The sequence below is a fragment of the Chelonus insularis genome, unplaced genomic scaffold, assembly GCF_013357705.1.
Source record: "Chelonus insularis isolate UGA/USDA-ARS -01 unplaced genomic scaffold, ASM1335770v1 contig_146_pilon, whole genome shotgun sequence".
Lineage (NCBI taxonomy): Eukaryota > Metazoa > Arthropoda > Insecta > Hymenoptera > Braconidae > Chelonus > Chelonus insularis.
In genome coordinates, this window is record NW_023276387.1 from 509135 (window position 1) to 526674 (window position 17540).

Consider the following 17540-nt stretch of genomic DNA (forward strand, 5'->3'; position numbering starts at 1 on the left):
ATTTTTCACAGCAATTCAGGTTGTTTATCATCAAACCTGGACTGATTTGACAGGGAAAAAAATTTTGATGTAAATGTAATCTTCAGTGGGAATCAAAGATGAGTGAATAAGTGAAGAATTGAGATGTAAGTGAATAAAAAACTGGAGATTAATTTGAAAATAAAGAAGCGCGTGAGTGCGCACATGCAAAAGTGTATTTCATAAATGCGCAAACTCAAATTTATCTTATTTCTCCGCAGATTTATTTCCTGATAACAGTTCCAGTACCAGCCGTGGTGCCTTCCGGTTCGCAATTAAAGTCTAAATGTGTTTACGATTATTTCTACGAGCAAAAGCTAACACCAAGAGGAAATATAAAAAAAACATAACAATAAAATAGGAAAGAGTTCTCATTATAAATCAATAATAACACCATTGAGTAACTAAACGTTCAACTATTCCAATAATGATATGTTTTAAGGCTAAGGAAGTCCATCTTTTCTCATCAAATAACTCCATCAAGTCTATCTATCCTTTTCTCCATAACTTTATGGTTGACTTGCGCCAAGAGCAGGACCAGCACAGGATGTAAATGATGACAATTGCCAGTAATAACAGTTGTATTGGATTTGATCATATGGTGTGAGGGCTAATTACGGTTTTGCATCATCGCAAATATAATTATGGTGGTGTTGGTGATCAATAAAATGCGTTCGAGGACTTTCTGCGAGAGTGCAAGAAAAAAAAGAGCCTTTTTACGCGGGCGGCTAATAAAAGTAAACAATTGTGCGTCGTCGTGAAGGCGCGCGCAGGGTTGCCCAATTGTCTACTATGGTCGTTATGGCGCTCACAGGTCAGTGAGACGAAATTTAGTGTTCCAGAAAGCCTCTCTGGAGGCTCCAGTAACACCTCCGGGTGGCAAATATATCAAAGTTGACATGAAAACAAATAATGAATGAAAAATTGACTGTAAAGTCCTGATAATGTTACACTTGATTTACAAAACTTTTTATTGGTTTATTTATTTTTTTATTAATAAATAAGTGGTGAAAAGAATGGGATAAATTGAACTAGATATGTGTCAGGACTTTGAGGAGGATGATTTGGATGTAATTAGAATAATCAACGTCTTCCAGCAGGACGTCTGGCAATATTCCATTGATCCTTGGAATCAATGCTGGGATATTGGAATTTTTATTTATAAAAATGGTGAAAAATATTGTTACTAATGTGTGGACATGGTTAAAGAGATTTGTAGTGAATGATTATTTAAAAAAAAAGACTTGAAAGAAAATGATAATAATTTTAGGAGTGATTTCAAAAATCATTAAGGATTATTGATGAAATTTTTATGATATATATTTCAATGAATTATTACTTAAATATGAATAAATAAATTTTTATTTATTTAAACAATCGATATTTGTGTGAAGATCATTCAAGTGGAGTATGAAAAAACGCAATAAAAAATAAAATATTACAATAAATATACGCGAAGAAAAAAAATTTTTTAAATCAAAATATTAATAATATTGATAAAAAATGGTGGATCTAGGGGGATATATTATTATTCTCATGAACGATAATGGCAAGATAAAGTTGTATGGTATGTATTTTTTAATTGACCACTTGTTCAATTATTCAAGTAATTTTTTTCTTCACCAATAATATTTTTTTTTCTTTCTGTTTAATTAATCAATATGTTGATTGTTTATAAATATTCGTGATAGGTATAAATATTCTTTCTAATCCTTTTAATTTTTTTATTCCATTTTTTTTTATTAAATGAGCGAGAGAATATAGGTCGGAATGCATTAATAATACATGACGTAACATAGGATTTATCACGCAAGAGTTAGCGCATGTGAAAATTGCATCCCTGAACTGATTCATTATCCCAACTATTTTAAACAAATTATTTACATTATCAGCAACAATTAACTAATATTTTTACAACTTAGGATACATCAGAGAATATTTATCAAAAGTCAGGAGCCTATTTTTAGTTGTTTAAACGTTGGAAAATGATTTAATTTTTGGTTTCTTTTTTTTTTCAAATAAATTCAGGATCATCTGCTGACAATGCCGATTATCCAGAAGTTGGAGATGAGATACTGGAAGTCAATGGACGTACGTTGGAGAATGCAACTGATTCTGAAGTCAGCCAACACATTCATCAGGTTCCTTTTTAATTTCCATTATCTTAGGATTTTTTTAAAAATACTCCAAGTCTCTAGATGTCATGAAATTAATTTTTTTTCATTACTCTAGTGCATTAAATCTGGAACCATAAGTCTCCAAGTGACACGTAGGAGTGGAAACAAGATGAGTAAGTGCGGAGAAAAATTTTCAAGCCCATGAAATCCTTGATTACCATCATTTCCTAGTGATAAAAAAATTGATAGTATTATTTAATGGCTTCGAAAGGATAAAACTTGAATAAAAGTCATCAAAAGTTATCCACATCACTAGTTTAAATTCCGCTGCCAAGATATTCGTTCATTTCCGTAGTCGATCGTTTATCACCGTTTGGGTTCCGATCATTTCCGAAAACAGTCGGAAGCATTCGTGACGTCTCGGGTAGGTAAATAGCTCACGAGGTTTTAGGTGAGTAGGAAGAGTTGACGAGTAGGAGAAGGTGGTTAGAAAAGGAGAAAAAAATGAAAAAATTCGTGTTCAAGACAAAGAAAACATGTTGGCGAGTAGATTGTACGGCGGGAATGCAGCCTTCGAATGTATAACGTGAACGTTATACACTTTCTGTTCCGTCAGTTGCGAATAAACTATGTATTCCAGTATTTGTGACAATTTTTTGTTTGTTTAAATAAAAATTGAATAAAAAGCTAATATTTATCGTGTTTCTAACGCCATCGGGGGATTGATAGGGATATTATTAACTTCTTAAGGTATCTTTTGGTCTTTAATTATCATCAATTTGTTTTGTTTGATAGTATTTTAATGTTAATAGGCGTTTTTTATCATCACATATGTATAATACGAGACTGTATGTGGCTGTGTAATTATTATTCACATTCCGTGACTGATGTAAAGACTAATTCTACGCTTCCTAATCTTCAGGAGTAACCATACCGGTTTAGTTCATTTTTAATCGTTGGGTTGAGTTTATTTATTCTTTAATTATTTGATTGTTGCTTTTTTTCAACTTCTTTTACGTCATTTATTGTTGAACAATCAACAAACAAAAATTCATTCTTTAAAATCTAACCTAATTCTTCCAATCAGTTTAAATATTTAATTGTTCATCAATTTCTTCTATAATAAAATCATTCTTTGTTGATGAATGATTATTCTTTATGTGTTAATGAAGAGGTTAAAACATCTTACAAATTTTTAAAAAGTTGTTTTCGATATAAAAATATAATAAACAATAAATGATTTCACTTTCAACCTATTTTTGGAATAATTTTTCTTTTTAATTAATTCAAGTTGGCAAAAAAGTGATGTGAAGTCTAATTAAGTTGAAGTAAAGTGGAAACATTTTTTTATATTTTCAAAAAATAATGCCTAAGATTATAGTTGTAATTGTTTTTATAAATTATTTTATCAGTAAAAATTGATGATATTGACCGAAAAATTATAAGACATAGGCTGTACAGTTATAAAACAGGTTTGTTAAACCAGGCATGGAGGGATACTCTCTCTGACTCATTGTCACGTTGGTTACCGTTGGAATACTCATCACAAACTTTTATTATTAATCACGCTGATCACCTAATTTGTTTAAATAACCTAGATCTTATGAAAGAAATGAAATCAATTTCTGATTAGAATAATAGAGATGCTTTGATTCAAAATTTTAATCTTTATCAATAATAAGCATGAATAGATTTTTGAAAAGTTAACTTCAAATAAAAGGAATTTCTTTTTTAATTAAAAAAACTAATTGAGGGTTAGGAAGAGTTTGTTGAAAGAAAAAATTTGGTTAATTCTAGTAAGATGTCTTCAAGTTCAACCTTCTAGTTACTAACATAGTTATTAAAAGCAAGCTAAAACCTTCTTGATAACTTAAAGAAAAAAATTCGTCATTAAAAAATGTCTCTGTTGGATTAATTACAAGTATAAATAAGTTTATTTAAATAATTGACTTGTTCTTAATCACTCTTTTGCCTGTCGGCAGAAGAATTGGACGGGCCAAATGCAGATAGAATACGAGATGCTTGGGTCATAGCTCTTGAGAGGTAACCTTTTTCATTTAAATAAAAGAAAAGAGAATAGATTAATAATTACAATAACTTATTGAAATATCAGTAGTGAAACTAGAAAAAAGAATTATCAAAGAATAGAGCACGAAAGAGAACGGTGAAATAAAATATACTTGACCGCTTTTTTCCATTATTGCTGTTTAGAGGAGCAAGGGAGAGACTTCAAAAACTGCCGGCACTCAAGAAAATACAACCGAGGGATATTCAAGCTATTTTACATCAACAGGCAAGAGAACATTTTTTTTAGCACGAGCTTTTGTACTTTTTCAAGCTTTCTTTCCACTTTTATTGAAATGTCACTCGAATTATTAGCCTAAATATTTGATAAACACTGCAATATTGTTTTGCAGATCAATGAAAGTTCTCTAGCATCCACGAGCAAGTCTGAAACACCAAAGAAAGACATTACCAATGGCCATATTACCGTCACTCTTGATAGTAGGTCAGTCTATGAGTATTTTTGGAGTCACAGAAATTTATTTCCTCCCAGGAAAAATTTTTATTGTTAGATTAATGACTGATGGTTCTGTTGAACAGTCCTCAAGCAAATCGGAACAATCTCCCTCCAAAGTTGAGCAATGGAACCGTCCCAAAGGGGGTAGCAATCGAGGAAACGGATGTGAAAGACCGGAAAGTAGTTAACGAGAAGCAACGTAATCATCTTGAAGAACAAAAATTACTGGTAACTTATTTATAATTGACCAGCTTTACCAATTTATCATCCTCAAAGTTATAATGATGATAATTTAACTTTGAAGATAGATCTTGATCTGGAAATTTTTTTCTAGCATCCAAGTCAGAATAACAGACTGAATGAGAGACGTACCAGCAGTCCATTTCAAAATGGTCGAACGGAGGTGCTGATTGGAGAGCCTGAGGGAGGTCCAAGATCACCACGAGGTTCAACATCGTCAGCTGTTAACGAGAACTTTCTCAGCGCTCCACGAGAAGTCGACAATCCGGAACCAATTTGCAGGTCAGTTGCTTCTTGTAAACCTATCCCTAGTTGACTTTTATATTATTTTAACTCCACTATAAATTTTTTACAACCTCTACAAGTATTTTCAATTAATATTAATGATTGTTAGAAGATGTTAAAAATTAGCTAGAGGCATTTCAGTAAACCCCAACACATGCATGAGCGATAGAACATTTAAAAGATAGGCTGTTTACTCATGGTTGTTATTCATGGAACGAAGCTTTCAAGATTCTTTTGTTGATCCACTGGATAGCAAAAAAGAGAATAAATCTCGATTAAGCTACCAATTTCATGAATACTAGGATTTTGGAATTTCCTAGGATGCTACGTTGACCAGAAAATTCAGAATACTGATGAATGCTCAGGTTTTAGGGGTAAATCATGACAATGGTGTTCAACTTGGAAATGGGAAAGATGCTTGGAAGTGTGAGTAATGTGTTTGTAGCTCTCTCAGTAACTGTTAGGGTAGGTTTAAGATGCTTTCAAGGTGTAGAAGTAGGGAACTTCTTCAGTAACTTTCCACTTCACCATCAGAAAAGGTTCCACCTGCATCGTGAGTAAATACTAAAGAGGTCCCGGCATACATAAAATACACCTGACAACCGGAAAGACCCAAATGTCGACCCTCATCAGCCAGGCAACGTCCCCTCTACTCACGTTCAAAAGCAAACTCATACCCTCCAACCTGCTACGTAATTCCCTTGTATTATTTTCCCTACTTTGAGGGTCTGACGCGTGTGACTCACTTCATGTTTCACAGTGTGCGTATATGCTTGGGGTTATTCCCCCACGTATTTTCGGAAGTATGAATCGAAAGTAAAACGTGGATTTATTTTATTTAACTTGGAGCTTGGAATGTTGCTTCAGATTTTGGGTTTAAGAGAGATAGGAAAAATATCGTGATTTTTATGTTAGTTTTTAACTTATCTGATAATAAAAACTATGCTACTGTTCGACATTTATCAACATAAAAATTAGTATTGAATTTTAATTTTTTAAATATTCATGACTTGTTCACCTAAAATGAATACGTTGAGAAAAATATTTTTCTGGAAACTAGACAATTTTTCGTGTTGATAATATTGAAAATTAGTTATCGAACAGTAAAACATCAATATTTAATCGATAACTGATAAGAAAGTGTGATAAGAATATCGATATCACACGCCAGTAGCGATAAATGACATTCCAAGCTCTACATTTGAGCTATTTATACCTTAATTATAGGTCAACATGAAGGAAAATGTATGAAAATAATTTTTCTCATGAAAAATATCACGAAAAAAAAATATCCTAAACGGTTTGTTGGCTTTTGTCCTTCTCACTTAAACCTACCCATAATTCTACCAAAGTACTCTAGGAATTCAACTAGCATTCCACAATTTTTTCTTCAAATTACTCTTCACGTCTTTTACCTTCTCCACTGCAGTTCCATTCATTCTTAAAAAAATTAACAAAACCCCTAATAAATTATCTCAGCACCAAAAATATTCCATTCATCAACTAGATCTAAGTATCCCAGGTTCTGATCTCCAATGACTCTGGCTTGAAAATGGACTTTCTTGAGCTCGAAATCATGTAGCATAGCATTTGATGTAAACAGAGCTGGGGATTGAAGAAAAAAAAACATCAAAAAGTGTCTCATAACAGCAGAATCAAGTTCAGACACTTGAACCTCGTGTATATTTCCCATGACCATGAGACAGAAAGAGAGACTTGAATGCTTGAAAGCGAGATCCTTTTAAGCAAACTCAAGTTCCAGCTTCAGTTAATGGCGCCACCATGGTGTGCTTCATATCAGGAATCATACCCAGGCAAAATACACCATCACAAATTCTTCGCATCCACCTTCAAACACACACTTAAGTATCTCCAATGTCTACAGAATTGCCTACGTTGCATACGTAAATGCACAATGCAGTTACATGGGATTAGTTTTATCACACAGGCGTACCCAAGGAGTGCAGGTATACAGGAGAGAGCTCATGGCAGTGGTAGAGTGGCTTGTAGTAGTGCCAACATGATGGTAGTGGTAGTAAGAGGGGCAGAGAGGGGGATATTCTCATCCGGGAAGTCGTGGCTGAGGGGATTGGTGAACGGAGAAGCCAACAAACTCAGTTCAAAGCTGCCTGAGCGTCGATTCAGACTTCATTTAATGCTCGAAAGGCATTTTCACTAACTCGGATTAATAATCATCAATGATTTAATCAAAATTCTCTTCTTCAGTTTCACGCCATTTTGGTCCACACCTCAACATCCTGACAAATATGCTTTTTGGTGAATAATTGTATTGTTTTCGTGTCTTTTCGTCAGTGTTGGAAACAGGTTGTTTGGAATGCGATGACGTAATTGAGGTAATTACAGTGATTAGTGTTTTTTTGATCAATAATCGATGCTTATTGATCAGCTAGTTGAGAAATTGGTGAAAATCTTTGGTGAAAAGTGTCAAGTGCTGATGATTTCAGTGATTTCGCTGCTAAAGAAGATTAACGGAGTTGGAAATATCTGACGCTGTCGAAGAATTGCCCACTTCTGTGTGTACAGTCTCGCCGGTTTAAAACCGGTACGGACGTTTCCGAAGGAGGTATATATGTATACAGCGTATCACAATCTGACAAAGGAGAAAAAGACACCAACAGCAGAAGAAGAATCGTAAAAAGGCTCAGCAAAAAATTTTGTTTTTTTATCTTTTGGTGCTTTTAAAAAAGGTGGCTAAATGGCAGTTCAATGTCAAGTGAAAACAATTCAGTGGGAAATTCGAATAATGCATTTTTGAAGAATTGCTAAGAGTTTAAGGGCTATCGAAGTCAACGTTGAATGGGGTTTTTTTAATGTAAAGTGGTAAATATCAAGTGATAATAGGTACTCAGGAAACAAAATGGAAGTACTTGGGGACGTTAAAAAGTGGAGAAGCGATTAAGATTCTCGTCTCGTGCTTTAAGAGACGCGACTGCACCCATATAAGAGGCGCCCACGTACGAAGGACAGATTATAAACGAACACGCCATGAGGATCCTCAAAACGTTGCAATGGTACGTGTAGGATTATCATTGTCTTCGTCTTTTTTCTGGTACTTTACCCCATTGCCTTGAATATTGTTCACCTCCATTATTCATATGCTCTGGCATTTAGAGATAATCCACTTCTTCACGACACTTTATTTATCAGAATTATGAACATTCTGGATTCTTCTGCTTCGTCAAAATGAAAAATAGCTTTTAGCTACCTTTTTATCATCAACTTTAGCTTTTATCATTTCTCACTGAAATAAATATTATTGTCTTTATTAAATAACATGTACTTTACATTCAATTCTTGATAGTCTTGGCTATCTGAGTGGTTTCATCAACATTCAGGATAGAGTGATGATGATCGCCAGTCTGCAGCGTAGATTAGAATTTCCACTTTAAATCGTAGAAAATAATGGAAATAAATGTTTATAAATAGAATAATAACAAGAAGGTATGATGCAGTTTTCTCTTTTCCTCGTTCATTATCGAAATCAACAAAATAGGGAACACGTTTTGTGCTCGGCTGAGTCAACAAAGACGATTTCTAAACATTAAATACTCATTACGCGTCGTTTCGTCGAATTTTATTGGCAATTAAAATATTTTCAAATGTCAGAAATTCTTCTGACACTTTAATCTTATCATTGAATCATCATTAATTACTTCAATATCTACTTCAAACATTCTTTTTTGCAACACAATCATTTTAATTCAGACTTTTACTGCAAAAGTTGATGTAAAATATGAAATGGACTCAAATATCGCAGCAGATGTGTTGATTATCAGACCCTGGGGAATTTTGGGAACAATCAAAGTCATGATTCATTAATAATTTGTACGATAAATTAGAGAAATACAAAGTTGAGAGTGGCAGTTAAATTAAAACAAGAGAGAGAATGCAAGTCATCTGATCAAACGGTTGTGGTGCGTAACGGCATTGATGGTAGGAGCATGGGTATTATTGCTCATTGCCATTGTCCTTTCAGGTCTTTTGTTAATTCTTTATTCAGTAAAACACAAATGTCGTATCCATACATTTATCTTCATATCGTAAATAGACACGCCGCGAACTAAATAAAACACAAAAGCTATTCAATTCGTTCTAACATTCCGTTGACGTTATGTTTAATGGAATGTCCAACGTTCAAATTTTCTAGTGGATTGAGCGATTACTGATGTCGTTTTGGAGTTTCACCGGATTTATGCTGACTATTGGAATAAAATACAATCGTTTAAACTTTATTTATTGCTAAACTCTGCTGTTCATAATTTTTTTTGTTGGTCAGGTCTTTCAGGTATTTGTTGATGCTCCAAAAAGAAAGGTTAATCTATATATATAGCTGTGGTTTCTTAAAAAATCATTGAAATTCGATGATTCTGGTCGCATTTGAAAGTTGTTTTTTTATTCTTCAATCATGACTAGCTGAAAAATTTTTATTGGACTTCAAATGGGTTGAATCAAATTCAGTAAAGAGAAAGGTGTTATAAATGAAGGTTTTTTTCTGTGAAATTAATAAATTTTAGTCTTGAAAATTTTTTTTTGTTTTTAAACTTTTAGTATATCACTTGAAAGCTTATTATTCTCTCTTGAAAACGGGGTTTTTAAAATCTCTACGATTTTTTTTTGGCGAGTTATGTGCTATCAAAGCACAAAGCTCGCTTTGGACCCCAAGCATGCATTACCTCGAAAGTAATAATCGTGGGATGGTTATTAAAAAAAGCATTTTAAGCTGAATTAGTCTCTCGAGAGTGCTTTTTGCACTCTTATTATTTACTCAAATGATGTATGAATAAATCTTTGAAGTTCTATATCAGTATTTTATTCATCTCTAGCACAAAAAGTGTTAAAAGTTGATGTCTTTCAACACTTTTGATACTAAATTATTTCAAATAGAATGTTTCTATATTAAAATGATGATTAACAGTTACTAATGTTACTTTAAATGAATGTTCTAGGTCTAGAAGGCGCAGCGGAAGTGGCGTGGCGGATATTCACCTGCAGCAATCACAGCTGCAGGAGAACAATAACGGAGAATCCCGAGAATTCAAGGATTCGCGAGAGTCCGTGGTTCCGAATGAAATGTGGGTGCCGGGGGTGACCCCGGGTCACCATCGGGAGCTTCCTGTGGACGTACCCGATACTCTGCTTCAGCAGGCATACGCCAATAAGGTAATAAATGACTCGTCCAGTCACCGTTACGAGACTGCACGTCGCAATCGTAGTGCTAGTCACCTCGATTTATCACCACCGCTATCCGAATATCGCCAATTATCCTTAAACATTAAAAACGAGTCATCTAACTTAAAATCACGTGCTTACGATCACGAAAAACACGATTCCATAACCCGAACAGCAGCCATTAAACAGCAGCATCCGAAAGTTGATCGCGATGATAAATTAACAAAATTAACAAGAATAATCGAAATCACGGTGCAAAATAATAACAAAGTTGATGAGAATGATCTAGAGAAGCAACAGATACAGACTAAAGAGCTACTTGGTGAGAGCTCCGATGACGAGGTGGACTCAAGCTCACCAGAAGTCAAAGAGTCCAATGTTGATGTTGAGGATGATTATCCATTTGCCAAGGAAGACTATCCAACCATGTTGAAGACATGTAGTGATGATTCAGCGAGTCCTAGAAGTTCATCAGGAAGGTCTGACAGCACTACAGCTTTAGATGCCAGTCTGATAATGCCTGGTAAGGAATCTCCATTATATGATGCGACAAGAATTGATTTGGGATCTCCATGTCGTCCTATGCCAGATATCAGTCCTTTATTCGGTGTCACTCGTGAGACAACATCTTTTGACAACCCTGCTTATGGTCTAGATCTACATGATCTCCATCAAGGTTTGTTGATTCGATCAGATGAAATTCAAGATCTCCGGCTTATTGGAGATGTAGGAAAAAACAGCCGTAAAAATACTCGGTCTCATGATTCTCTGACGATATCACCAGCTTCTCCGTGGTCTGAGGAACCTCACCATGTGATTCGAGTTGGAAAACCGGAGAATGTTAATAAGTCAGCGAAGAAAAAGGAAGCTGGAAAAAATCGAGATCTTGAAGTTGATTTAATTGGCGCTAAGTCAACAGATGATCTTTTAGCTGCTGATCTCACGACTTATGTGTCCCGAACGACGAGATCAAGCAAGAAAAAGAGGAAAAATCAACAAACATCAAGTGGATATTCAACTCTACGAAGTGATTCATCTGATCTTCATTCGAACCGATCATTCCTCGTTGTCGGTAGCAATCACTCATACAGAGAAGTAGCTGTTGATTGTCCACCTGACTTTGTTCCGGTAACTAAAAGTCATCCTATTTATCCACCACCGAATAAAAATGATAAACGTACGCCAGTTGAAACTGACTATGTTGGACATAAAGAGGAACGAAAGGAAACAATAAAAGTAATCAATGAAGACGATGCTAAGAATGGCATCGATAATGCTCCTGATAATTGTGGAACCTTAAAGGTAAGGTCTAAAGTCAAGAGTCTGCTTCAGCACTCGGGAAAATCGCTTTCAAACACCAGTCCTATCTCTAGTATCATTTCTAACTCTCTTAGCCCTCTAAGTCCTAAAAAACTAAACCGCACAATTTTTTCACGCTCATCATTGCCTTATGTCCTTCAGAAAGACTATAAGATGTCTGAACCATGCATTGGCTTATCTTTCCAAAGAATCTATAGCTTTCGAGATGAAACCAATCAGAATTCGAAAAACTTATTGAAAGCTTTCGATGATGATAATAATAATAGTGATGATGATGATAATGAGTATGAAAAGGATATTATTTATCTTGATAACAAAGAGAACTCTGCACTCTATCATGCTTATGAATCAATATCTCCTTCTACTTCCTATACCTCTTCCTTTAACTCATGTTCATTGAGGAGCCACAATTCAGCACAAGATACCACTGCTTCTTTAACGCTTAATCACCAACACACTACTGACAACACTCGGGATCTTGTTGATAATCACAGTAATGGACTTGAAGGAGACGACTGTCAGGTAACGAATTGGTAGAATTTTTATTTTTTATCTTTGCATCAAAAGCTATCCTCTAAACAATACATTTATCATAAATGAATACTAGTTTCAATAAAAACGCATGAATAGTCTTTTTCTCTATCTCGCAAGCCTTATTCTGGGTTTCTCAGGTCAATTTCTTTCGAGAATGCAGTCAACTGTTGATGATAATCATGATAAAATGATCTTTGGGGTAACAGATTTTTCTCTGGCATGTTGATGGTTAAATTAATGTCAGACTTTTTTTTCCAGGGCAATCTGAATGGCATCAAGCCAGCAATACCACCAAGAGATCAAAAACGTGCTCCCGCGAGACCTCCCAAAGATAACGTCCGGCTTTCAGCGAGAAATAATAACGTTGAGCTCAATGACAATACTAATACGACAATCGAATCTCAAGTGGTTCAACAGCCAACACCTCAGCAGCTTAACTCTATCAAAAAGTACCAGGTTAGTTTATTTTTATTCCTATTATAATTAATCACTGTTGATTGAAAAAAAAATCTCTGGAACTCAGTGGTATGTAAAAATGGGCGTAAATCAACAAAAATAACATATGTGATAAATTTTGTGATGCAATAGAGAGATTGTAATTATCATGGTTGATTGTAGGAGCAGTTAAGGCAGAGGAAGGATCATGAAGAGAGACAAGAGTATCTTAATCAATCATTAAGAGGCTCACGGAAACTTCATGCTCTTGAAAGCCATGCGATAAATCTTTCGGGCCAAGAAAATCCTGCATACTCTCAAGATGAAGCTACTCCTACGCCTCCAACGAGTAAAAAAGGTCAGACGGCGTCGGGACAGGCGTCGCCACGAAAAGAAGAAGAGACGCCAGTTAAAGTTCTTTGTAAGTATAAGATTAAACAAAAATTTTCAATTATTTTTGGAAATATTTTTTCCTTGAGATTAGCTCTTTAGACTCATGTACAACGGCTATGAGATTGTAAATAACACTTATTAAATATTCATAAGCAACTTCCTTTATTTTTTCTCTCTATGCTATTCAGTGAATTCACATGACTATAATTACCCGAAGCACATTAATAAAACCTCTGATTTTTACAGCTTATGGCGATGTCGTAGCGACTCTGGAAAGACTTCAACTACAATTGAAAAATCTAACTGGTGCCTTGGGAATAAGTGGACCAGGTGTCGAAGCAGAATTGGAAGCGGTTCGGACTCTTTTATTGCAGCGACGGTTTGCCACAGCTCTTACCACGTACAATTTAGTCAAGACCAAGCTGCGGTCAGGAAAATTACCAAAACATTATGATGATGATGCGTCGAATTTAGCTCGAGATTGTGTGGAGGTGCTTGAGGATTGGCAGAGGACGAATGTTAAATCAGGAGAGACTTTGGCCATGGTTGAGGAGCTAACTGGAATATTAACGAGTTATGAAGTAGAAGGTCTTTTGCTTGCCCATGACTCCATTATTTCGTACGTTGATGGCATACAGAGGAAAGAAGGACCTTCATCATCATCGCCAAGTGAATCTCCAAGTCTAAGCTCTAGTTTTCGAGATTCTAAGAATACTGATAATATCAAAATCATTAGAATTGAAAAGACTAATGAACCACTTGGTGCTACAGTTAGAAATGAAGGCGATGCGGTCATAATTGGTAAGATTTTTGTGCTAAAAATAATTCTGAGCTTTGACAGTAAGAAAATTAGAAGCTGCAAGTTCTGTTTACAACTTTAATGCTATATATTTTTTGAAGGAGTAATTTTAGAAGAAAAGTTGTGGAAACTTTTTTTGTAAAAAATTCAATTCGCTCAAAAAAAGGTCCTGTTACTTTTCTTCGTATCTCGAATAGTTTCCGAGTTATTGAAGACAATGTGAGATTAGAGATATCTCTTAAAAGTTCTCTAACATTACAAGCGTATATTTTTGAAGAGATTAATGTTAGTTGAATACTTGTAAGAATCTTTTTTCTTTTAAAGTATTCGATTTTACATTAAAAAAAATAATCTCAATCAGTTATTCATTCAATAATATATAAAATTAGTAGTCTTTCTCGTAAGTTAGTAAACTTTGAAGACATATATATTCTAGAGGAGTAATTTTAGAAGGAAAGTTATAGGAACTTTTTTTGTAGAGTATTAAATTTCCTAAAAAAAAATTTCTATAACTTTTCATCATATCCTGTATAGTTTTCAAGTTATTTAAATTTAAAGTAATATTATACATCAAAAATCTAGTTTTCTAGGATTATTCCTTGATGCTCAATATTCTACATCATTTCTATACCTTGTCCTTCCACTAATTTATCTTGTTACTTTTTTTTCAAGGCCGAGTAGTGCGTGGCGGTGCTGCAGAAAAGTCGGGACTATTTAACGAAGGCGACGAAGTCCTTGAAGTCAATGGCGTAGAAATGCGAGGAAAGAGTGTCAATGAGGTCTGTGACATTCTGGCTGGAATGCAGGGCAGTTTAACATTTTTAGTTCTACCTGCATCATCTAATAACCGTGGAAACAACGAAACGAGGCGTGAAGAAAACAATCAGGTAAATTTTCCATCACTTTTCTGGTAAATAAATTCATTCGGACAAAAATAAAAAAAAATTGAAATACATTTTTTCTCCAACAACTAAATAAATAGATGATAAAAGAAATATTTTCTTATAGATTCATCATGTTAGAGCACACTTTGATTATGATCCTGAAGAAGATCCTTACATTCCATGTCGAGAGCTGGGAATAAGCTTCCAGAAGGGTGACGTTCTACACGTAATATCGCAAGACGATTCAAATTGGTGGCAGGCTTATAGAGAAGGAGAAGAGGACCAAACTCTTGCTGGTTTGATTCCTAGCAAAGCCTTTCAGCATCAGTAAGTCTCAAAGGAATCATAAAATAGTCTCAAACAAACTGATGATTAATCAATTAAATTAATTTTCTAGACGAGAATCAATGAAACAAACAATCACTGGAAGCAAATCATCATTAAGAGGATCAAAGAAATCGAGTACGTTATTGTGCACGCGCAAGAACCCGAAGAAGAAAAAGAAGAGAAGTAAATTTGGACCGAATTTAAATGAAGACTATCCTCATTATTCTACAACGACAATTGATGGTAATCCACCGACAAATCCCTTCATATAATCATTTTCCTAGAATTGCTTGAGCTTCGTTGACTAATTTTTTTTTTATTTCAATAGATTATGATAGCGAGGAAGTGCTCACCTACGAAGAAGTAGCACTCTATTATCCTCGAGCAAGTCATAAACGGCCCATTGTTCTCATTGGCCCTCCGAACATTGGAAGGCATGAGCTACGGCAGCGGCTGATGCAGGACAGCGAACGATTTGCTGCTGCTATTCCTCGTAAGTTATCATGATAGTAACTATTAAAGCACTTTGAATATTTATAAAAAAAAATTAATACTTGAATTAATCATTCAATGAAATTTTCAGACACCAGTAGACCTAGAAAAGGGTCTGAAGTTGACGGTCAAGACTATCACTTTATATCGCGCTCGCAATTTGAATCAGACATTTTGTGTCGCAAGTTTGTAGAGCATGGCGAGTACGAGAAGGCTTATTACGGTACATCAATAGAAGCAATACGTACAGTTGTAAATTCGGGTAAAATATGTGTATTAAACCTACACCCTCAAAGCTTAAAAATCCTTCGAAGCTCAGATCTGAAGCCCTACGTTGTTTTCGTGGCACCACCAAGCCTAGAGAAGCTGCGACAGAGGAGGATAAAAAGCAACGAAAGCTTTAAAGAAGAGGAGCTTAAAGATATAATCGAGAAGGCACGTGAGATGGAGGATAAATACGGACACTTGTTCGACATGATCATAATAAATAATGACACCGATCGTGCTTATAATCAATTGTTAACAGAAATAAATTCATTAGAAAGAGAACCACAGTGGGTTCCAATATCATGGATTCAGTGATATACAATTAATGATAATGATAACAATTATTCGGATGATTTAAATGAATTTATCGAAACCAAAATGGATAAAAATGATAAATACAACAACTAAATGATATTAATTAATAAAAATAAATTCGTTAATCTTTAATTACTGATTTATAAGCGATTATAAAGCAACTACAGAACTATGCCAGTGTTAATTTTTTTGTTTATCTTTATTTTTTCATATTCTTATGTTGGAAAATTTTATCGTAAATAATCAAAGAAATTTTTAATATTGTTCTAAAGACAATTTACGTGCCAATAAATGGGTTTATTGACCTGCTAAGTACGTATGTGAGTGTAGAAAATGATTGAAAAAATAATGAAATTCTAGAAATTCACTTTAGTGAGTAAATGTATTCATTTTAGCGATCGATTAATCACTCAATTAGTTCGATCAACAAGCTAAAGGATTTTTTTTTGTATAAATTTTGAAATTTATTATTGTATTCATTGATAAATAAATTATATTAATGATAGATTAATAAGTAATTATCAAATAGTATTTGATGGATGTGTAGGAACAAAAATTTTCAATAATTATTCATTTAATTATAATTGTTATTAAAGTATTTTTTCATGTTTTATTATAATGGAAAAATATGTTCCTTGTTTAATCAGCTGATTAAATTATTGTAAAATTAAATAATACCTGAATTTGTTAATTGTAAATAATTGTGCAATTTTAAAGAGTATTAAAAAATAAGAAAATGAATATGAGATTAAATCTTTCATATTTCTACTAATTTTCTGCTTACTGATTAATCGTATAGTTATTTTTTAATACTAATTCAGTATCAGTTAATCATCATCACTGTTAATTTTCATCATTACTATGTAAATAGTAATAACAACTACTTCATTATTATTATTATTATTAATTATGATATTAAAAAAAAAATTATTGGTATTTCGTACATCTCACCATAGACTTTATAATTGCAATCGTATATCAAACAGTGTCTTAACTAATCACGATTCATAGATATTAAGAGAAAAAAAAAATTAGTCAAATGATGTAATAAAGTTTTTATCAAATTAACACCCACATACGTATTTCAGTGATTACAGTGTTTTCATACACACTTATATTTTATCGGATGATAATAAATAATATCTCGAAATGCCAAATAATAAATTAATAAAGATGTTAAATAATAAATGAACTTCGAATTTATTCATTATTTATTTATTTAAATCATTTCAACCCAAGTGAATTCTAATGAAACACTGTTGTTGTTTCGTTTGTTAATTTATTCTAGATAAATGAATAGTAATAAATATAAGCTAATCATTGCATCTAGTAGAGAAGGAAATTTCTGACCTCAAATCCTGGATAGGAAGTGTTTTCTCACAGCCGGAAGTGTATTAAAAAAA

General features: G+C 33.8%; 1 protein-coding gene across 5 annotated transcripts; it reads left to right on the plus strand.

The window, feature by feature from the left end:
* Positions 1-17304, plus strand: sdt (stardust). 5 transcript variants are annotated; one of them, XM_035096830.1, is made up of 18 exons: positions 1-125; positions 240-1585; positions 2047-2159; positions 2251-2308; positions 4118-4178; positions 4347-4428; positions 4553-4644; positions 4740-4884; positions 4991-5178; positions 10149-12213; positions 12484-12681; positions 12844-13081; positions 13300-13854; positions 14525-14739; positions 14861-15063; positions 15134-15306; positions 15392-15556; positions 15647-17304. In XM_035096830.1, the coding sequence occupies exons 2-18, from the start codon at positions 1522-1524 to the stop codon at positions 16135-16137; spliced, it is 5106 nt and encodes a 1701-aa protein (XP_034952721.1). In that variant the 5' UTR covers positions 1-125; positions 240-1521; the 3' UTR covers positions 16138-17304. The 5 variants fall into 5 exon arrangements, with proteins under 5 accessions (XP_034952721.1, XP_034952723.1, XP_034952722.1 ...); XM_035096832.1 differs by having other exon boundaries at positions 10149-11673; XM_035096831.1 differs by having other exon boundaries at positions 4121-4178.
* The last annotated feature ends 236 nt before the right edge of the window (positions 17305-17540 follow it).

Bases quoted from the DNA above. Each gene is read 5' to 3' on its own strand.
- sdt (XM_035096830.1), top strand. From the start codon at position 1,522: ATGGTGGATCTAGGGGGATATATTATTATTCTCATGAACGATAATGGC. The intron at 12,682-12,843 runs GTTAGTTTATTT...GGTTGATTGTAG, and splicing joins ACTCTATCAAAAAGTACCAG to GAGCAGTTAAGGCAGAGGAA. The intron at 14,740-14,860 runs GTAAATTTTCCA...ATTTTCTTATAG, and splicing joins GGCGTGAAGAAAACAATCAG to ATTCATCATGTTAGAGCACA.